At 44.2% G+C, this 23234-nt stretch overlaps 1 protein-coding gene across 1 annotated transcript in view; it reads left to right on the top strand.

Moving 5' to 3' along the window:
• Positions 1 to 23234, top strand: part of suclg2 (succinate-CoA ligase GDP-forming subunit beta) — a 257573-nt gene that overhangs the window by 163531 nt on the left and 70808 nt on the right. The window contains exons 8-9 of the mRNA XM_055647635.1: positions 15901 to 16062; positions 18046 to 18188. Coding sequence (XP_055503610.1) covers positions 15901 to 16062; positions 18046 to 18188 — 305 coding nt within the window. The remainder of the gene's footprint in view (positions 1 to 15900; positions 16063 to 18045; positions 18189 to 23234) is intronic.

Genomic DNA, 23234 nt, shown 5'->3' with positions numbered 1-23234 from the left:
AGGGGTTATGGGGAGAAGGCAGGAGAATGGGGTTGAGAAGGAGTGATCCAATTTATTTTTATCATTTAAAAATAAATTGAATAGATGTATGGACGGGAAAGGAATGGAGGGTTATGGTCTGAGTGCAGGTAGATTGGACTAGGGGAGAGTACGTGTTTGGCACGGACTAGAAGGGCCGAGATGGCCTGTTTCCGTGCTGTCATTGGCATATGGTTATATATGGTTATATTGAATGGTGGAGCCAAATGGACTGCTTCTGCTCCTGTAACTTATGTACAAAGCGCTGGAGTAACTCAGCGGGTCAGGCAGCATCTCTGGAGAAAAGGAATAGGTGACATTTTGGGTCGGAACCTTTCTTCTGACTTCAGTCCCACCCGAAATGTTGCTTATTCCTTTTTCCCAAAGATGCTGCTTGACCCACTGAGTTAGTCCAATATTTTGTGTCCATCTTCAGTATAAACCTGCATCTGCAGTTCCTTCTAAATATTTATCCCATCTCTCTCACTCATCACCCCCCCTCTCTCGCCTCATTCCTTCATTCTCACTCTCCTTCCCTCTACTCTCACTTTGGCTCTCTCCTCCTCCCTTTCCCTTTCTGACTTTCTCCTTCACACTTGCAGCTGCCCCCTCTAGATCCTTTTCTCCTTCTTAAGCCCTTTGCTCCTCTAGGGAGCATAGGCCATTGACAAATGTGCTCCTCTAGGGAGCATAGGCCATTGACAAATGTCCTCCACCTCACTCGGCTGTTGGCAGTTCTTTCGCGATCTAGATAGACAATAGATAGTAGCTGCAGGAGTAGGCCATTCGGCCCTTCGAGCCAGCACCGCCATTCACTGTGATCATGGCTGATCATCCACAATCAGTACTCCATTCCTGCCTTCTCCCCATATCCCTATCTTTAAGAGCTCTATCTAACTCTCTCGGAAAAGCATCCAGAGAATTGGCCTCCACCGTATTCCGAGGCAGAGAATTCCAAGGATTCACCACTCTCTGGGTGAAAATGTTTTTCCTCATCTCCGTTCTAAATGGCCTACCCCTTATTCTTAAACTGTGGCCCCTGGTTCTGGACTCCCCCAACATCGGGAACATGTTTCCTGCCTCTAGCCTGTCCAATCCCTTAATAATATTATATGCTTCAATAAGATTCCCTCTCATCCTTTAAATACCAGTGTATTCAAGCCCAGTCGCTCCATTCTATCAGCATATGACAGTCCCGCCATCCCGGGAATTAACCTCGTAAACCTACGCTGCACTCCCTCAATGGCAAGATCCTCAATAGATCCGCCATTTCCCCTCAACTCCTTTCCTTGCCCTTTCTCTCCTCCTTTCCCATTCACCCATTCCTCTCCATCTCTCTCCCCGTCCTCTCACCCCATCCCTCTCTGACACCCTGTCCCTCTCCCTCCTGCACGCTGCCCCCGAGTAGACATTTTCGACAAATCTTTAACATTTACAATTCAAAATAAAATAATTCCCAAATGGTTATTGTGAACTGTTCTGAATATCAGCCTTAAAATAAATATCTTGGGGTGGAGGAAATTCGTGCAAACAGGAATCTTATCTCTAAAAGCTATTAGTTTAAAAAACTTTTGAGTTACATTTTTTTTTTTTTGCTTTTACGATATTTGACCAAATACTGAATTATTAAACAGTTTATGAATTTTTAAATGAAGACTTAACTTACATTGTGAGCAAATGTATGAAAAGAACAATTTGCTATATGGGCGGTACAGTGGCGCAGCGGTAGTTGCTGCCTCACAGCGCCAGAGACTCGGGTTTGATCCTGACTACGGGTGCTGTCTGTACGGAGTTTGTGCGTTCTCCCCGTGACCCTGTGGATCCCAGTGCTCCGGTTTCCTCCCACATTCCAAAGAAGTGCAGCTTTGTAGGTTGATTGACCTGTAAATTGTCCTAAGTGCGTTGGATAGAACTAGTGTATCAATGGTCAGCACGGACTCAGTGGGCTGAAGGGCCTGTTTCCACAGTATATCTCCAAACGAAGCTACACCAATTAACAGTCATCCGCTGAGCAGATTCACGATCGCCACCCTGTTGCTAAGTGGCACAGCATTGAGAAGATTGTTTTTATCTGTATCTTCCATGTGTCTCCCATGCTGTGATAATGAGTGAATTAGCCGATGACTTGCTATTTGGTGGATTTTATAATAATTAACTATGCATCATTCAAACTGGAAATTGAGCAAATGGAGGAGACATTAAGCAATTAGAAAGCATTTTAAACCCTTAAAAGATAAGAAATATTTATTGCCCTGGTTTTATGAGACTTAGCAATTGTCCAAAGTAAAACAGATAAGCCTATGCTGGAGAATGTTGCAGGGGATGCGAGTCCCAGTGGTGGCAGTTTTTGCAGAACCAAAGAGAAATGAAGACAGCTCTCCTTTTGGCTTGTAGGAGATGTGGGTGATGCTTACCCCCAGACTGTTGAAAAGGCAATGGTTTGTACAAGATCACCGCCGAATTTCCGGCACCTTTTTTCACCCCTTATTTTCCTTGGAATTCTTTGCCACAGAAGGCTGTGGAGGTCAAGTCAGTAGATATCTTTAAGGCAGAGACAGATAGATTCTTGATTGGTACGGGTGTCAGAGTTTATGGGGAGAAGGCAGGAGAATGGGGTTGGGAGGGAGAGATAGATCAGCCTTGATTGAATGGTGGAGTAGACTTGATGGGTCAAATGGCCGAATTCTACTATCACTTATGACCTTTGGTTCCAGAGTCTTGTCGGACTATCTGTTTTGCAGAACTAACAGAGTTCACGGCAAGAGGGATACAGCATGGAAACAGGCCCTTCGGTCCAACTTGCCCATGCTGACCAAGATGCCCCATCCACACTAGTCATGGTCTTGTACACCTCTATGAGATCACTCCTTATCCTCCTGCGTGCCAAGGAATGAAGTCCATGCTTGCCCAACCTCCACCTGGAATTCAGGCCCTCCAGTTCTGGGAACATCCTGTTAAATCTTCTCTGCAGTCCTTCCAGCTTAACAGCATCCTTCCAATAGTGGGGGCCACCAAAGCTGAACACAGTAATTGAACTGCAGCCTCACCAATGCCTAGTTGCAAATTGTGTTTAGATATTTCAATGATATCCAAATAGGGACGACTTTTGAAGACGGATTGTTATATACAAACCGGAGCAGAATATGGAAAGGGGTGTAAGTCCAAAGGTACCCGGGCAGGATGGCGAATGCACTTTTGCCAAAGGACGAGATGCCGAAGCCAAGATGCCGAAAGGACATGACGATGAAAGGACATGAAGCCGATATGATAAATATATATGAAACACTTTAAAAAATTTATATATTGGCTTTTCGTAATGTCCGTTCAGCGTCATGGCTTCGGCCTTTCGTCCTTCGGAAAAAGTGCATTTGGCGTCCTGTCCACACACGATTTCCGAAACTCTCCGTGGTATTTCAATAGAAATCCATGCTGCGTTATTCTACCAGGTTTGGCAGTGTGGGCTTTGAAAATGCTGCAGGTTGCTGGTTGAGTTGCTGTTCAGCATCACCAGTGTTGCCTTTTCAATAATATTTCTACCCAACAGGGCCAGAGAGCCTCTCGTTCATGTGCCTGCTTTCCCCCAAATGAAGTTAAATTTGACGCCCTGTACGGGAATTTTTTTTAACAAAAGCAATCACATCTGCGCACCTGCGATTGACATGAATAACAATTGAACATTTTTGGCCTGGAAAGGAAATGCAATATCAAAAATCATATTCCAAATAAATCGGATTATTTTGTATCAGATTGAGAATATTCATCGCAACACAGAGAAAAAGGAAATCGGTTCATGAAAAAGAAAAGAGAATCATTCTAAAGTATCGCAGATCGAAGTGATATTTTTCCTATGTGTTATTAATGATCATATCGAGGTTCCATCATCAGCAGAAGTATTCGTTGTGGGCAGTATGTATTCAGGGCAGTGCTGTGGCACAGCGTTAGAGCTGCTGCCCCACAACGCAAGAGACTCTGGTTCGATCCTGGCTATGGGTGCTGTCTGTGCGGAGTTTGCATGTTCACCCTGCGACCAGGGTGCTCTAGTCTCCTGCGGGTTTATTGGTTAATTGTCCTCTGTAAATTGTCCCCAGCATGTGGGAAGATAAAGTGGGATAATATAGAAATAGTGCCTGGGTGATCAATTGTGTGTGGACTCAGTGGGCCCAAGGGCCTGTTTCTATACTGTATCTCTAAAACTCTAAAACTGGTACAAATGCATTTTATTTTGGAACTGACTCGCCTTCTGTGGCTCCTGATTTTACTCTACACATCCTTGCTCCAATCTTAATATAGTCTGAAGAAGGGTCTCGACCCGAAACCTCACCCAATCCTTCTCTCCAGAGATGGTGCCTGTCCCATTGAGTTACTCCAGTATTTTGTGTCTACCTTAAAAATATACACATTTGTTCTGGGTTCCCCTGTTGAGTCCCTAAAAGCCCTGTCTCACTGTACGAGTTCATTCAAGAGTTCTCTCCGAGTTTGCCATGATTCGAACTTGGAGATTTACGGTAATGGCCGCTCGTAAGTACCCGGGGCTCTCGTGGACATTTTTCAACATGTTGAAAAATCTTCACGAGGTTTCCCGAGCTTACCGTGTTTCCCAAGTATCTGCCGTTAGCGTTACAAGCCGCTAAGAGACGTCCCCGAGCTCCGACGTACCCGCTACGTTCATTCTACGAGCTGGGATGTAATGTTAAAATTGTACAAGGCATTGGTGAGACCAAATCTGGAGTATGGTGTACAATTTTGGTTGCCCAATTATAGGAAGGATGTCAACAAAATAGAGAGAGTACAGAGGAGATTTACTAGAATGTTGCCTGGGTTTCAGCAACTAAGTTACAGAGATAGGTTGAATAAGTTAGGTCTTTATTCTCTGGAGTGCAGAAGGTTAAGGGGGGACTTGATAGAGGTCTTTAAAATGATGAGAGGGATAGACAGAGTTGATGTGGACAAGCTTTTCCCTTTGAGAATAGGGAAGATTCAAACAAGAGGACATGACTTCAGAATGAAGGGACAGAAGTTTAGGGGTAATATGAGGGGGAACTTCTTTACTCAGAGAGTGGTAGCGGTGTGGAATGAGCTTCCAGTGGAAGTGGTGGAGGCAGGTTCATTGGTATCATTTAAAAATAAATTGGATAGGCATATGGATGAGAAGGGAATGGAGGGTTATGGTATGAGTGCAGGCAGGTGGGACTAAGGGGAAAAAACATTTGTTCGGCACAGACTTGTAGGGCCGAGATGGCCTGTTTCCGTGCTGTAATTGTTATATGGTTATATGGTTACGAGTTTGATTTTTTTTTAAACTCGGAAGAGCTCTTGGGTGAACTCGTACAGTGGGACAATTTACTTTACTAAGTAAATACTCCTCAAATATTGAAAATGAAGGAATACTAGCCACGGGTTTGTAACTTGCCACCTTTATTTAATCCTTTAAGACCTGATATTGTGGTAAACCTGTACGAAGCCAAGTCCAATAAAAGGCTCTTCAAGTGGGGGACAATAAAAAAACAGACATTCACAAAAGTTGTAAAAGCAGAAAATACAGGAAAAGCTTCTGAGGTCAGGCATCACCAGTGGAGAAAGAACAAAAGCTAACACAGTAAGGGGGTCAAAGGTTATGGGGAGAAGGCAGGAAAAATGGATTGAGAGGGAAAATAGACCAGCCATGGTTGAAGAGACGGAATGGGCGACGTTTCGGGTCCAGACCCTTCTTTCGACTGAGTTTTTGTTCTAGTTTTTTTCTGATGCAGTCTTTTGCCTCATTTATTTTGCTCGTTTAAGGGCACATATGAATTGCAAGGTGCATGGACTTAAACGCATTTCGTTGGAAGTGGTATTTTGGAATAAGATATCTAAATTACTTTGGGTTCATATTATTTTCAAATTTTCTTGCAGCCAAGAGATGAGCTGAAGCATAAAATGTTATTTTTCTCGTGTTTAGAGAAACAGTGATCTTTTAAAAATTTCCAACAGCCAGAATGATATTTTCCAGGAAATTATTGTTGGAAGCATGAAGATTAATCTACATGTTACATTATAGTGACATTGACCACTTGTGTAGCAAATCAATTTTGAAATTTAAAATTGAATCTGGTATTTAATTTAATGGTGACCTCTCGTCTGCCCTGCCATATTTGTTAGTTAGAGGAAATGCACACAATTCTTCACATATTATATAGCATGATTGGAAATGGGAAAAAAACAGCTTACTAATTTTATGAGTGTTCATTTTCAGTCAATTAAATGAAAGGAACTCATTGGCTTTCATCTGTCAATAGTTAATTCTGTATGATTTTTAGTTTTGACAGAATTGAGATCCTTATCACCTTATTTCTGCTTTTGCAGTTAAGGAGTTCTTATAATTAATTAAATGTATTGATTGTATCAGTGAACCTCTTAGACAGATCTTCACATGTCCAATCCAGTTTGAAATCAGGTTCTTCACGCTGGTAGTCATATGAGAAAAGCGATTGGATTATTATTGTCTGGTGTACCAAGTTACAACCTTGTGCAGAAGAATGCTGAAAGTTGCTGATGTTGGATTTAAGATGTCCCTGTATTTCTGGTATTAAATATAAAATAAATGCAAATAGGTCCAGGGTGGAGGTTCATGAATTAAGCCCCTGTCCCATTTAGGCAATTTTTCGGGCGACTACAAACGACTAGGCTGTCGTCATAGGGTGACGCCTGTCGTCTAAAGAGTCGTAACATTTTTCTGGTCGCTGCTGGATTTTGAAATGTTCAAAACGTTTTGGCAACTGTGAATTCCATTGGCGACTACCTACGTCAACTGACGACTGAACTGTCTTCAGTTGTCTTCAGTTGTCGCTGACAGGGTCGTTGCTTGTCGTAGCTTGTCGCGGGTTTCATAGGTTGACTTTGGTTGTCGCCTGTGTGGTCGTAGGTTGTCGTAGGGGTGTGGTCGTAGATGGACGTCCTAATGGGTCGCCGGTTGCCGGTAGCTTGAGGTCGACTAGGTGGTAGGTTGGCGCAGCTTACCGTAGACATCGCCATGGGGGGGGGGTCCAATCACCGGCAGTCATCGAAAAAATAGCCTAAGTGGGACAGGCCCCTTTAGGAGCAGAATTAGGCCATTCGGCCCATCAAGTCTACTCCGCCATTCAATCGTGGCTGTTCTGTCCTTGGGGCATTGTCCACATCAGCTGCTTTCTTTCACTTTAAGGTCAAATCTGGGGGTGGAACACTGATGGTGGAACACTGGGGGTGGAACACCATCTCAACGGCACTTCACTCTGCCCTCTCCCACCTTGACAACAGAGACACTTATGTAAGAATGCTGTTCATCGATTACAGCTCAGCATTCAACACCATTATTCCATCAAAACTGATCACCAAACTCGGTAACCTGGGCATCGACCCCTCCCTCTGCAACTGGATACTGGACTTTCTAACCAACAGACCCCAGTCTGTGAGGTTAGACAAGCACACCTCTTCAACCCTCACCCTGAACACCGGCGTTCCTCAGGGCTGTGTGCTGAGCCCCCTCCTCTACTCCCTCTTCACCTATGACTGCACACCTGTACATGGTACTAACACCATCATCAAGTATGCAGATGATACAACGGTGATTGGCCTCATCAGCAACAACGATGAGCTGGCCTACAGGGAGGAGGTCCAGCACTTAGCAGCATGGTGCGCTGACAACAACCTGGCCCTTAACTCCAAGAAGACCAAGGAGCTCATTGTAGACTTCAGGAAGTCCAGAGGCGGCACGCACACCCCCATCCACATTAACGGGACGGAGGTGGAACGTGTTTCTAGCTTCAGGTTCCTGGGAGTCAACATCTCCGATGACCTCTCTTGGACCCACAATACCTCTACTCTGATCAAGAAGGCTCATCAGCGTCTCTTCTTCCTGAGGAGACTGAAGAAGGTCCATCTGTCTCCTCAGATCATGGTGAACTTCTACCGCTGCACCATCGAGAGCATCCTTACCAACTGCATCACAGTATGGTATGGCAACTGCTCTGTCTCCGACCGGAAGGCACTGCAGAGGGTGGTGAAAATTGCCCAACGCATCACCGGTTCCACGCTCCCCTCCATTGAGTCTGTCCAAAGCAAGCGCTGTCTGCGGAGGGCGCTCAGCATCGCCAAGGACTGCTCTCACCCCAACCATGGACTGTTTACCCTCCTACCATCCGGGAGGCGCTACAGGTCTCTCCGTTGCCGAACCAGCAGGTCGAGGAACAGCTTCTTTCCGGCGGCTGTCACTCTACTACACAACGTACCTCGGTGACTGCCAATCACCCCCCCCCCCCCCCCCCCCGGACACTTATTATTTATTTTTTATTCAAATTGTTTGCTATGTCGCTCTTCAAGGGAGATGCTAAATGCATTTCGTTGTCTCTGTACTGTACACTGACAATGACAATTAAAATTGAATCTGAATCTGAATCGGGATGAGATGATGAGTACACAGTTTTCAATTCCATCCACAAGTTACCAGAAAATGCAATGATCCAGTGTCGACAGAGAGTGGGTCCTGGCCTCCATCCAGACACAGGCTTATGACAGTGGATCGTGGCTGTGTGGAGTTTCTACGTTCTCCCTCTGACGGCATGGGTTTTCCCCGGGTGCTCCGGTTTCCTCCCACACTCCAAAGACGCACAGGTTTGTAGATTAATTGGCTTTGATAAATTGTCCCTAGTGTGAAGGATAAAACTAATGTAAGTGTGATCGTGGGTTGGCGTGATCGCGGTGAGCCGGAGGGCCAGTTTCCATTCTGTATCAAAGAACTTATGAAAGATATTAATAAGAACGTTCACGACCTGAAAGATACAGCATGGAAACAGGCCCTTTGGCCCATCGAGTCTGCGCTGACCAGAGATCACTCCGTACACTAATACTATCCTACACATTAGGAACAATTTACAATTTACAGATCCCAATTAACCTACAAACCTGTACGCCTTTGGGGTGTGGAAGGAAACTGGAGCACCCAGAGAAAACCCACACGATTCCAGGGAGAACATACAAACTCCATACAGGCAGCACCCATACTCAGGATTGAAACCGGGTCTCTGGCGCTGTAAGGCAGCAACTCTACCACTGCACCACTATGCCGCCCCTGACCTCAGGTGCTGTCCATGTGGAGTTTGCACATTCTCACTGTGACCGCATGGGTTTCCTCTGGGTGCTCCGGTTTCCTCCCTCATCCCAAAGACATGCGTGTTTGTAGGTTAATTGGCTTCTGCAAATTGCCACAACTGTGTAGGGGGTGGATGAGAAAGTGGGATAATATAAAGCTAGTGTAAGGGTCGGGTGTGGATTGGTGGGCCAAAGGGTTCCTTCTGCTGCTTATGCTGGACATCAATGTGCTTCGAACAAATGGATCCAATGTCGTCTTGGATGCTACTTTTTCTATTGAGATCCAGCTTTAAGAACATGCTCAAATCGTGACATAATTGCAATTCTGCAGTACGTCAAAGGAAAAGTTTGCAATTTATGCAAACACACTTATTTTGGCCATGTCCTTTAGTTGGATTTGACAATTTATTCATGAGCAATTTGAAGCATATACATGATAGATATTATAAGGCTTTCTGACTATGTTCAGATGTGATGCTTTCAAATAGAATAGTGAAATAGAACAATTTTGGGGGTTTTCTAAACACTGAACAAATTTCATCTGTAAAACTGTTCTGTCATTTGAACATATCTGCCCACTGGCTCTTAATTCTGTAATGTTTCTTCTCATTTGAAGGGTTCAACAGCGAACCCTAATAAACTTGGAAATAACAGGAGGGTAAAAGCAAAAATGTAGATAATTTAAAATTGCGATCATTGCCTCCATTGACGTGATTCTGGAATCGAATATCTTGAATTGCAATAGATGTTCATTCTGAAGGGCCCCAAAATGTCACCTGTCAATGTTCTCCAGAGATTCTATCTGACCCGCTGAGTTACTCCAGCACATTGTGTCCTTTCATGTTTTGGCCTTGTTCATTTTCACCTTTGAAATACCCTCTGTTAATAGATAACTGGAGATCATGCAAGCACTCCTGAATGTTTGTTGCCTTTGTGCTGGTTACATTCAGATGGAGTTTTCATTGGAACTGGCTTATTTATTTTAGTTAAGATGTATACATCACGAGGGAAATAGATTGGATGAATGCACAGAGTCTTTTGCCCAAAGTCGGGGAAATCAAGAACCAGAGGATATAGGTTTAAGGTGAGAGGGTAAAGATTTAATAGGAACCTGAGGGGCAACTTTTTTTTTCATATATGGAGTAAGTTGCCTGTGGAGGTAGTTGAGGCAGGTACAATAACATAATTTAAAATACATTTGGACAGGTACATGGATAAGAAAGGTTTGGAGGGATAGGGCCAAATGTGGGCAGTTGGGACTAGCGTAGAAGGGGCATCTTTGTCGACAAGTTGGGACAAAGAGGTTATTTCCGTGCTGCATAACTATTTGACACTAAATCCAGCTAGTTGTATATTTCAATTTAATTGTGATCAGTCCACCTACTTATAATATAATCATATTCATTTTAGAATATTTTGATTGAAAGTGTCATAAATTTGCATTGACATGCTGAGAAGTTAACAATGTTTTTTGCAGAATGCCCTTGCGCTTATCATTCACTTTAATAGTTCAGTTCAAAATTATAGTGTCTTTGGGTAATAATTTGAAAGTCAATGCATTCATCTAGACCGTTCTAATGTATTAAATCTCCATCAATATTATGGACATCCATTATAGATCATTTAGGATATATCATCGTCCAAACATATCTTTCCACCATTTTCACTTAAAAATGAGCATGTAGGCAGAAACTATAAACTAACTTTGCAACTGAATGCTAACTTATTTCTCCTGCAGACATTTAAAGGGAGTTTAATAATGTTACAACCACGAGACAAATACTCTAACCATTTTTAATGCAAGTAGTAGCAAAAATCTTTGGGTCGTGCCCCTTCTTCAGACTGGGAGTCGGGAAAGGGAAACGAGAGATATAGACGGCGATGTGGAGAGATATAGAACAAATGAATGAAAGATATGCAAAAAAGCAACAGGAAAGGAAAGAGGCCATTATTGTTAGCTGCTTGCTAGGTGAGAACGAGTACATACAACAAGACAACGTTGAAGCTGGTACGGCTTGGATGGGGGAGGGATGGAGAGAGAGGGAACGCAGGGGTTACTTGAGGAAACAGAATGAAGCTTGAACTCATATCACTGGGGTGTAAGCTGCCCGAGCGAAATACAAGGTGCTGTTCCTCCAATTTGCATTGAGCCTCACTCTCACAAAGGAGGAGGCCCAGGACAGAGGTCAGTGTGGGAAGGGGAGTTAAAGTATTTGGCAACTGGGAGATCAGGCAGGTCCAGGTGGACTAATTATTGCAATAATGACTACTTATTACAAGTATCCCTGCTCCCATTGCAGTTGCTGTTCTTCTCATGGTAATTGTCCTATCTGGATAAATAATCTTTTCTGGTCTCTCACTAATTTCAAATTCTCTCCAGCCATAATTAGTGCCTGTTTATATTTGGTCCGCCATGAAACTCACTCAGACTTTTTATTTGGTCTTTACTGCTCGAACCTTCTTTCCAGTTTTGCAATAGCTCCCATCTTGCATTTTACTCTAATGCATCTGATTCCTGCCCGTCTCCACACTATGTAAAATAGTTTCCAATAAAAGCAGGGGTGCTTTCTTTTGAGAGAGCAGTTCACAATGTAATTTTTTTTACCAGTGAGTTGAGTCAACGAGCACAAGCTTATTTAACATAGAACATATAACTGTACATCACGGGGATAGCCCTTTGGCCCACAATGGGGCGGCAAGTTGGTGCAGTGGCAGAGTTGTTGCCTCACAGCGCCAGAGACCAGGGTTCGATCCTGACTACTGGGTGCTGTCTGTACGGAATTTCTACGTTCTCCCCGCGCCCTCCGTGGGTTTTCTTGGGGATCTCTGGTTTCCTCCCACATTCCAAAGACGTACAAGTTTGTAGGGTTAATTGGCATGATAAAATTGTAAAATTGTCCCTAGTTTGTGTAGGGGAGTGTTAGTGTGGGGGGGAATCACTGGTCGGTGTGGACTCGGTGGGCCGAAGGGCCTGCTTCTGCACTGTATCTCTAAAGTTAACTAAACTAAACTTCTAGCCAGTCCTCCTGGAGGTAATGATTAAACAACAGAATGCTGGAAACATCCAGCAGGTCAGGCACCATCTGCTGAGTAGCAAACAGAGTTAATGTTTCATGTTGATGGTCTTTCTTCAGAACTGATAAAAAGGAGATGTCTCCAGAAAGCAAATAAAAAATGTTGACCGTGACACGTAATTAATCCGTGCCGTCTGGTTGAATTGTAGGAACCAAGCCAGCCTTGCGTTGCTGAGTTAAAGGACTGAGTACTGCAAGGAGTCAGATGAACAATGTTGTTCAGTGACAGCGTGAATTACCATGGGACCTTTAAGTGTAACTTAAAGTTATTCTGGAATGCAGGCTTGCAGGGAAGGGTCATTGTGACTGGAGTGTATGTGGGCATCTGTCCAGAAGATTCAATTATACCTTATTGTCGCAGGCACCTAGGTACGGTGAACTTCTTTGTTTCTGTACATGCAATCCGGTAAAATCATACAGCCCACCACGGGCGGCCACGGTGGCGCAGCGGTTGAGTTGCTGCCTTACAGCGCGTGCAGCGCCGGAGACCCGTGTTCGATCCTGACTACGGGTGCTGTCTGTACGTAGTTTCGACGGTTCTCCCCGTGACCATGTGGGTTCCCTATGAGATCTTCGGTTTCCTCCCACACTCTGACGACGTGCTGGTTTGCAGGTTAATTGCCTTGGTGTATGTGTAAGTTGTCCCTAGTGGGTGTAGGATAGTGTTAATGTGTGGGGTCGCTGGTTGGTCGGTGGGCCGAGGGGCATGTTTCCGCGCTGTATTTCTAAACTAAACTAAAAGAGTAGACCAAATCCTAGACGGTGCACAAAGAGTCTCCACGTTTCTGGTACCAACAAAGTTATGAAAGTTCATCGAACAGTGCCCCATCCTTCTCGGCGCCCCCCCCCCCACCACCCCCCTCCACTGGGTCTCTCTTCAATCTCAGCGGACCCCCCCCCCCCCCCCCACCCACCCCCACCCCCCACCCCCCACCCCCGTGTCCTCTGCATCCCTCCTACGTTAAATAAGCATGGCAGACAGCAGGCTCCTGAAGATCTCAGGTGTTGTACTGAAGGTAGAAGGTAGACCAGTCCAGTCCAGGAGCAGGCCCTTCGGCCCACAATGTCTGTGCCGAACATGAAGCCAAGACCATCACTTGTCTACCTGTATGTAACTCATATCACCCCCTTTCCTTGCATTTCCAGAATGAATGTATGAATGAATGAATGAATGAATGAATGACTGAATGAATGAATGAATGACTGAATGAATGATGAATGAATGATGAATGGATGAATCAATGAATGATTGAATCAATGAATGATTGAATGCATGAATAAGTTTGAATAAGTTTATTGGCCAAGTATTCACATACAAGGAATTTGCCTTGGTGCTCCGCCCGCATGTGACAACATGACATACATTCTTAACATCCAGTTAAGAATGATACATAAAACATTAAACAATAATTATAAAACATTATTGATTAAACATGTGAATTAAATAAAATACCAGAGCAATACCAGATGCCTGGCCAACAGTCTTTTAAATGCCACCAAGGTATCTGCCTCAGCCACCACCCCAGCAATGCGTTCCAGGCACCCACTGCCCTCTGTGTAAAACATGAAAGCCGTACACATCTTCTGTAACCTTTGCCCCCCTCACCTGAAAGCTCTGCCCGCTGGTATTTGATTTTTGCTTCCTGGGGAGAAAGGAAAAGGCCAAAATGGTGCATCCATGTCTGGCAGCAACGTATTAGTGCAGAAATGCATGATATTCGGACAAACCCCATTAGCATTTGTTGCACCATTCCCCACAGAACCTCTGCCACTTGAAGTGGTTGCAGAAACCACCAAATACTTGTGGAAGTGCATCAACAGTCAGAAGCAATCAAGCTTCAACTAGCACTCCCAGCAGTTCATGAACTTTGCAGATGTTACTCCTGGGGTTCCTTCCTGGTGCTTCATGCATGTTCACCCATGTGAGGTTACAAAAGAGCATTGCCTGGGAGTGCTAAAGTCTCAGCAGGCAGTGTTGCAGGATAGCCACAGCAGATCTTCAGCGATAGACACAAAACGCTGGAGTAACTCAGCGGGGACAGGCTGCATCTCTGGAGAGAAGAAATGGGTGAAGTTTCAGATCAAGACGCCTCTTCAAACAGCCTGAAGACCTGAATCATCACCAATTCCTTCTCTCCAAAAATGCTGCTTGTCCCGCTGAGTTCAGCTTTTTGTGTCTATCTTCGACTTAAACCAGCATCTGCTGTTCCAGTGTTGTGCCTGCCTTGATTAACAGCAGAAGTGCATGAATTCCATCGGCAAATCTATAAATTATGCGGCACGGTGGCGCAGTGGTATAGTAGTTGCCTTGTAGCGCTTACAGCGCCAGGGACCCGGGTTCCATCCCGACTGCTGGTGCTGTCTGAACGGAGTTAGAAACATAGAAAATAGAAACATAGAAATTAGGTGCAGGAGTAGGCCATTCGTTCCTTCGAGCCTGCACTGCCATTCAATATGATCATGGCTGATCATCCAACTCAGTATCCTGTACCTGCCTTCTCTCCATACTCCCTGATCCATTTAGCCACAAGGGCCACATCTAACTCCCTCTTAAATATAGCCAATGAACTGGCCTCAACTACCTTCTGTGGCAGAGAATTCCAGAGATTCACCACTCTCTGTTTTTCTCATCTCGGTCTCCCATGACCGCGTGGGTTTTTCTCCAAGACCTTCAGTTTCCTCCCACACTCCAAAGGCATATTATAAGTTTGTAGGTTAATTGGCGTAGTGTAAGTGTAAATTGTTCCTAGTGTGTGTAGGGTAGTGTTAATGCGCGGGGATCATTGGTCGGTGCGGACTCGGTGGGCTAAAGGGCCTGTTTCAGTAGAAGTTGCGATCCGTGTCATACATAGCATTGAAAGGCACCGTGCCCGTTGATGTTTTCAACGATGATGATGATGGTGATGATGATGATGTGGGCATGAATGCCTTAATAAATATTTGGAACTTCCTTTTTCCAGAACTGCGCTGTCATTTTTGTATCTCGATAAATCCATTCTAATCATGACCTGCCAAATAATTTCCCCATGTCGTGGAAGCAGGCCATTCAACCCAACTTGCCTACAAAATGGCCAACATGTCCCAGCTACAAATCTGAGGAAGGACATTATTGCCATAGAGGGAGTGCAGAGACGGTTCACCAGACTGATTCCTGGGATGTCAGGACTGTCTTATGAAGAAAGACTGGATAGACTTGGTTTATACTCTCTAGAATTTAGAAGATTGAGAGGGGATCTTATAGAAACTTACAAAATTCTTAAGGGGTTGGACAGGCTAGATGCAGGAAGATTGTTCCCGATGTTGGGGAAGTCCAGGACAAGGGGTCACAGCTTAAGGATAAGGGGGAAATCCTTTAAAACCGAGATGAGAAGAACTTTTTTCACACAGAGAGTGGTGAATCTCTGGAATTCTCTGCCACAGAGGGTAGTTGAGGCCAGTTCATTGGCTATATTTAAGAGGGAGTTAGATGTGGCCCTTGTGGCTAAGGGGATCAGGGGGTATGGAGAGAAGGCAGGTATGGGATACCGAGTTGGATGATCAGCCATGATCATATTGAATGGCGGTGCAGGCTCGAAGGGCCGAATGGCCTACTCCTGCACCTAATTTCTATGTTTCTATGTTTACACTAGTCCCACCTGCCTGCGTTTGGTCCCTATCCCTCCAAACTTGTTATTTTAATTGCTTTTCCATCTTGGCCTTTCAGTTGTGTGCTTCGATGCCAAGATCAACTTCGATGACAACGCAGAATTCAGGCAAAAAGAAATATTTTCTCAGGACGATGTGTCTGAAACTGATCCGCTCGAGAATGAAGCAGCAAAGTATGACCTCAAGTATATTGGCATGGATGGAAATATTGCATGCTTTGGTAAGTAAAATGATTCTTTTCATTAAAAAGTACTTAAATGATATTTAATTCTGCAGAAGCCGACGCATTTGTTTTCTGTATTAAACAGAGAGGCCTCTGTTGATATGCTCAGATATTTTGTTTGAAAGGAATACTTTTAAGGAAGATAGACACAAAATGCTGGAATAACTCAGCGGGACAAGCAGCATCTCAGGAGAGAAGGACTGGGTGATGTTTCAGATCGAGACCCTTCTTTAGACATTTTGACTTCTTCAGACTTTGAAGGAACCTTCCTCATTTATCTTTAGTCTTGTCAGTTGAATTAGCTTTTTCAATAAAAGTTGAACTTTTTAATAGAGGCACAAGGAACTGCAGATGCTGGAATCTTGCGTCACATACAAAGTGCTGGAGTAACTCAGTGGGTCATGCAGCATCTCTGGAGGACATGGATAGGACAGTTTCCCAGGACACATTCAGAGATGGATGTCAAGTGCTGCTGGAAGGTCATCAACTCGGTGAAAGACACTCGTTGGTCTGCCCAGAAACTTGTTGACCTCCCAGCGGAGCGAGATGTCCGTCAGGGGATGTTGCCGACTGGCCCGCTGCAGACTGCAGGAGTACATGCTGAGGGACGCACTGAAGCTTGGTGCAGCCAACGGCAAGGCTTGGTGAGGAGGACCACTGTCTAAGGTCCTTCCGCTGCTGGACATTGAGGGACAGGGTTTGGTGGAGACGCCCCTCAAACAAGGAAAGGGATATCACCTCAGGGAGACCACATGAGTAGCAAGAATACCTGGAATAATTATAGTTGTTGTGAACACTACTAAATTCAACACCAATGAATGTATGTATAGCTGCTGAGGATGTCAGAAGAGTCTTTGCACAGTTCAGAAGTGATAGGAGCAGAATTAGGCCATTCGGCCCATCAAGTCTACTCCATCAAGTCTACTCCAACAGAGTTGATGTGGACAAGCTTTTCCCTTTGAGAATAGGGAAGATTCAAACAAGAGGACATGACTTCAGAATTAAGGGACAGAAGTTTAGAGGTAATATGAGGGGGAACTTCTTTACGCAGAGAGTGGTAGCGGTGTGGAATGAGCTCCCAGTGGAAGTGGTGGAGGCAGGTTCATTAGTATCATTTAAAAATAAATTGGATAGGCATATGGATGAGAAGGGAATGGAGGGTTATGGTACGAGTGCAGGCAGGTGGGACTAAGGGGAAAAAATTGTTCGGCATGGACTTGTAGGGCCGAGATGGCCTGTTTCCGTGCTGTAATTGTTATATGGTTATATCATTCAATCATGGCTGATCTAGCTCTCCCTCTCAATCTAATTTTCCCGCCTTCACCCTAGAACCCCTGACACCCATACTAACCAAGAATATGTCAATCAGTTCTTGTTTTGTGTATATTTTTTATTCTGAATAAAGTTTATTTTTGGAAATGTAATAAAATATCAAGGGATCTGCTTGGGAAAAGTCTACATGCACCATTCACCAGAGGAGATGTCCACACAAACAGAATGAGTATGTATTGGCCATGTACTTCCTTCTTCCTGTTTGGCAAGGTTACAAAGCTGGAAAATGTATGAGACGTGATTAGGTTTCTCAGCCACGATAGAAATGCTTTCAGTACTCAAACATTCACTTACAGTATACTTATTTACCTCAATTTATCTTGCAGTAATGATGATTTTTACGTGAAAAAAACATGAATCAGAGGGCGATCATTGCTGTTAGATTTACATTTTGATTAAACAAGTTCCACCAATTTGTTAACTGGTATTTATTCGTAGAAACAGCATGAAGCTCAATAAGTCTTAATGCTCCATCTTTCATGTACAGGGCCCCTGCCATGGTCACAGCTGCTAAACCTAAAGGTTTATGCATGGAACTGGTCATAATAATGCTAGTCTTTTACATCATTTTGACATTATTTTCACTGGTGAATGTTGTGGATTGATGATTTGTCAAATTGTAAAAGATGATGCCTTTCTAATCAACAGTTAATGGAGCCGGTCTTGCCATGGCCACGTGTGATATCATCGATCTTCACGGAGGGAAACCAGCAAACTTCCTTGACCTTGGTGGTGGTGTACAAGAGGACCAAGTGTACCAAGCGTTTAAGCTGCTCACTGCAGATCCGAAGGTAAGACGTGTTTCCAAACAGAGCAGTCTTGTAGCAAACTGTAAAATTATAGTCACACAGCACAGAAGCTTGCCCTTCCGCTCAGCTCGTCCACGCCAACCAAGATGCACCATCTCATCTTGTCCCATTTGCCCACGTTTGGTCTACATATCTCTAAAACTTTCTTATCCACCTACCTGTTCAAGAGAGCGTTTGACTCACTGGAGTTTAGAAGGATGAAGGGGTCTCATAGAAATTTACCATATAATGAAAGACACAAACTCACTCACACAGTCACACACACACACACATATATATATATATATACACATACTGTATATATGTGGAGATATACGAAGGAATCAAACGTTTTTATAAAAGTATATATATGGCTAAGTGCAGACCCGTTGGGTCTGCTTCCCAACGCAAGATTCCACCACTCACCCGTTCCCCCATTGCAAGCCATTTCCCCAACACAATATTGCACTATATATGATGTACAAAGGAACTAAAAGACTAAAAGGAAGATCAGTGGGGGAGGTTTTGTGAATTGCAAAGTTGCATAGTATGTAAAGCATGGAATTCTGTCAAACAACTGCATGGATCTTTAGAATTGTTCTCCATCTAAGTTTAATTCTAAAAATACCTTGCAGCATAATGCCTTGCTTTTGACAATGTCCCACACAAGAGATTAGTGTGCAGAATTAGAGCACATGGTATTGGGGGATAGGGTATTGACATGGACAGAGAATTGGTTGGCAGACAGGAAGCAAAGAGCAGGAATTAACGGGACCTTTACAGAATGGCATGCAATGACTAGTGAGATACCGCAAGGCTCGGTGCTGGGACACCAGTTATTCACATATTAACAATTAAGATGAAGGAATCTCCAAGTTTGCGGATGACACATAGCTGTGTGGCAGTGTGAGCTGCGATGAGGATGCTTTGAGGCTGCAGGGTGACTTGGATAGGTTGGGTGAGTAGGCAGGTGCATGGCAGATGCAGTATAATGTGGATAAATGTGAGGTTATCCACTTTGGTGGCAAGAACAAAAAGGCAGATTCCTATCTGAATGGTGTCAGATTAGGAAAAGGGGAGGTGCAACGAGACATGGGTGTCCTTGTACATCAGTCACAGAAGGTAAGCATGCAGGACCAGCAGGCAGTGAAGAAAGCTAATGGCATGTTTACCTTCATAGCGAGAGGATTTGAATATAGGAGCAAGGAGGTCCTACTGCAGTTGTACATGGCCCTGGTGAGACCACACCTGAAGTATTGTGTGCAATTTTGGTCTCCTAATTTGAGGATGAACATTGTTGCTATTGAGGGAGTGCAGCGTAGGTTCACCAGGTTAATTCCTGGGATGGTGGGACTCACATATGATGAAAGAATGGATCAACTGGGCTTATATTCACTGTAATTTAGAAGGATGAGAGGGAATCTTATAGAAACATGTTCATATTGAATGGCGATGCTAGCTCAAAGGGCTGAATGGTCTACTCCTGCACCTATTTTCTATGTTTCTCATAAGCGCCATTGCCCTGATTTCAAGAGAAAATCCCTGGAATTCATTGTCTCCAGGCTTGGATCATTGCTTTTGTGGTCTATCCCCTTTTTATAACATTGAACTCCAAAACCTTCCAACCAGTGTTTTAAATATCTATTTGTCTTTCAAATTTATCCTCTGGTATTGAATTCCATATGTTTTGTTTAATAACAATCACAACATGAAAAAAATGTTTGGACAGGTACATGGAAAGGACAAGTTTGGAGGGATGTGAATCAAACGCAGGCAGATGGGACTAATGTAGCTGGGACATGTTGGTCGGTGTGGGCTGTTTCCACGCTGTATAACGATGACTTTGTTACCGCCATGACAACTGCTTCTGTGCTCCAATTAGATCTCTATTTGCCGAGAAGTATGTGACATTGTAACTTTGCTTACCCACACGTTATCTGAATTGATTTCCTAATTGCATCTTCATTCTGCAAACTTATTAATATTGTGGTTTGCTGTATCCCTTGCTGTAGTATAATAATACGATGTCGTCTGCAAAATTTAAATTCAACCTTCATTATGAAGCCAAATCGATAATGTAAATAATGGCTTACAATTTGAAGGCAGCATTTCCCTTCAGTTGACAATATCCCACTCTCATTCATAAGGTCATAAGGTATAGGAGTGTAATTAGGCCATTCGGCCCATCATGTCTACTCCCCCATTCAATCATGGCTGATCTATCTCTCCCTCCTAACCCCATTCTCCTGCCTTCTCCCCATAACCTCTGACAGCTATACTAATCAAGAATCTATCTGTCTCTGCCTTAAAAAATATCCGCTAACGTGGCCTCCACAGCCTTCTGTGGCAAAGAATTCCACAGATTCACCACCCTCTGACTAAAGACATTTCTCCTCATCTCCTTCCTAAAAGAACGTCCTTGAATTCTGAGGTTATGACCTTTAGTCCTAGACTCTCCCACTAGTGGAAACATCCTCTCCACATCCACAGTAGACAAAAGTGCTGAGAAACTCTATGGAGTGCAGGAAATAAGCAACGTTTCGGGCCGAACCCCTTCTTCAGTTTGAAGAAGGGTTTCGGCCCGAAACGTTGCCTATTTCCTTCGCTCCATAGATGCTGCTGCACCCGCTGAGTTTCTCCAGCACTTTTGTCTACGATTTTCCAACATCTGCAGTTCCTTCTTAAACTCTCCACATCCACTCTATCGAAGCCTTTCATAATTCTGTACGTTTCGATGAGGTCCCCCCTCATTCTTCTGAACTCCAGTGAGTACAGATCCAGTGCCGACAAACGCTCATCATAGGTTAAGCTACTCATTCCTGGGATCATTCTTATAATCCCCCTCTGGACCCTCTCCAGACCTAGCACATCCTTCCTCAGATATGGTGTCCAAAATTACTCACAATATTCCAAATGCGGCCTTACCAGCGCCTTATAGAGCCTCAACATTACATCCCTGTTTTTGTATACAAGCCCTCTTGAAATAAATGCTAGCATTGAGTTTGCCTTTTTTACTGCATCTTCAACTTGCAGATTAACATTTTGGGAATCCTGCACCAGCACTCCCAAGTCTCTTTGCACCTCTGATTTCTGGATTCTCACCCCATTTAGAAAATAGTCTACACCTATATTCCCATTACCAAAATGCATGACTCCACACTTTGCTACACTATATTCCATCTGCCACTTCTCTGCCCACTCTCCAAAGCTGTCCAAGTCCTTCTGCAGAGTCGCTGCTTTCTCTACACGACCTGCCTCTCCACTTATTTTCATAATATTCGCAAGCTTTGCAAGCTTCAAGCTTTCAAGCCCCTCGTCCAAATCATTAATATACAACATGAGGAATAGTGGCCCCAGCACCGACCCTTGCAGAACTCCACTTGTCACTTGCAGTCTACCCGGAAAAGCCCCCGTTATTGCCACTCTTTGGCTTCTGCCATCCAGCCAACCTGCTATCCATGCTGGTATCCATACTTTGATACCGGGGGCTCTCATCTTCCTTAGCACCTAACATGTAGCACCTTATCAAAGGCTTTCTGAAAATCTAAGTATACAATATCTACTGACTCTCCTTTGTCTGTCCAGCTATTTACTTCTTCAAAGAATTGCAGCACATTTGTGAAGCAAGACCTCCCCTTTATAAAGCCATGCTGACTTTGGCCTATTTTATCGTGACCGGCCTATTTTATTGTTTATCAGCAATGCAACTGTTTGAACTTATTTGCACCCTGCCTTGTTCCAGTCCTTGTCCATGACGCCAAATGTTTAAATCTCGTCATGAATCTGCAGCGTGGAACCTTATTGAAGCTCCTTTGATAATCAGAATATATTGTAACGGCTGCGTAACCTTTGCCTTCTGTTTTTGTTATTTCTTTGTGGAATTTACATGGTCAGTCGACTCTTTATTGGAGACTTTAGAATTTAAAGATACAACGGGGAAACAGCCCTTTCGTTGCACCGAGTCACCGCCAACCAGCGATCACCCCGTATACTAACTGCCTTACAGCGCCAGAAATCCGGGTTCGACCCTGACTACGGGTGAGGAGTTTGTACGTTCTCCCTGTGGCCACATGGGTTTTCTCCAGATGGTTTGGCTAAATCACACACTCCAAAGACGTACGGGTTTGTAGGTTAATTGGCTTCAGTAAAGTTGTACATTGTCCATAATGTGTAGGATAGTGCCAGCATATGGGGTGATCAATGGTCGGTGCGGACTCGGTGGGCCAAAGGGCCTGTTTCCGCGCTGTATCTCTCCAATTGCCCCCACTGTTGCTGTTCCACCAATGTCTCCACTGTCACCACTGTGCAGCAGGCAGTGAAGAAAGCCAATGGTATGTTAGCATTCATAGCAAAGGGATTTGAGTATAGGAGCAGGGAGGTTCTACTGCAGTTGTACAGGGTCTTGGTGAGACCACACCTGGAGTATTGTGTACAGTTTTGGTCTCCAAATCTGAGGAAAGACATTCTTGTCATGGAGGGAGTGCAGAGAAGGTTCACCAGACTGATTCCTGGGACGTCAGGACTTTCATACGAAGAAAGACTGGATAGACTCTGCTTGTACTCACTAGAATTTAGGAGATTGAGGGGGGATCTTATAGAAACTTACAAAATTCTTAAGGGGTTGGACAGGCTAGATGCAGGAAGATTGTTCCCAATGTTGGGGAAGTCCAGGACAAGGGGTCACAGTCTGAGGATAGAGGGGAAATCCTTTAGGACCGAGATGAGAAAAACATTTTTCAAACAGAGAGTGGTGAATCTCTGGAATTCTCTGCCGCAGAAGGTAGTTGAGGCCAGTTCATTGGCTAAATTTAAGAGGGAGTTAGATGTGGCCCTTGTGGTAAAGGGATCAGGGGGTATGGAGAGAAGGCAGGTACAAGATACTGAGTTGGATGATCAGCCATGATCATATTGAATGGCGCTGCAGGCTCGAAGGGCCGAATGGCCTTCTCCTGCACCTATTTTCTATGTTTCTATGTCTCCTTTTTTGTGCTACAGATTATAGCATCGGCAGTCTCTTGTGCTTCCTTGCATGGTTTAATCTCATTATGC

The sequence above is a fragment of the Leucoraja erinacea genome, chromosome 16 (genome assembly GCF_028641065.1).
Source record: "Leucoraja erinacea ecotype New England chromosome 16, Leri_hhj_1, whole genome shotgun sequence".
Lineage (NCBI taxonomy): Eukaryota > Metazoa > Chordata > Chondrichthyes > Rajiformes > Rajidae > Leucoraja > Leucoraja erinaceus.
This window is presented reverse-complemented; position numbering and strand designations above follow the sequence as displayed.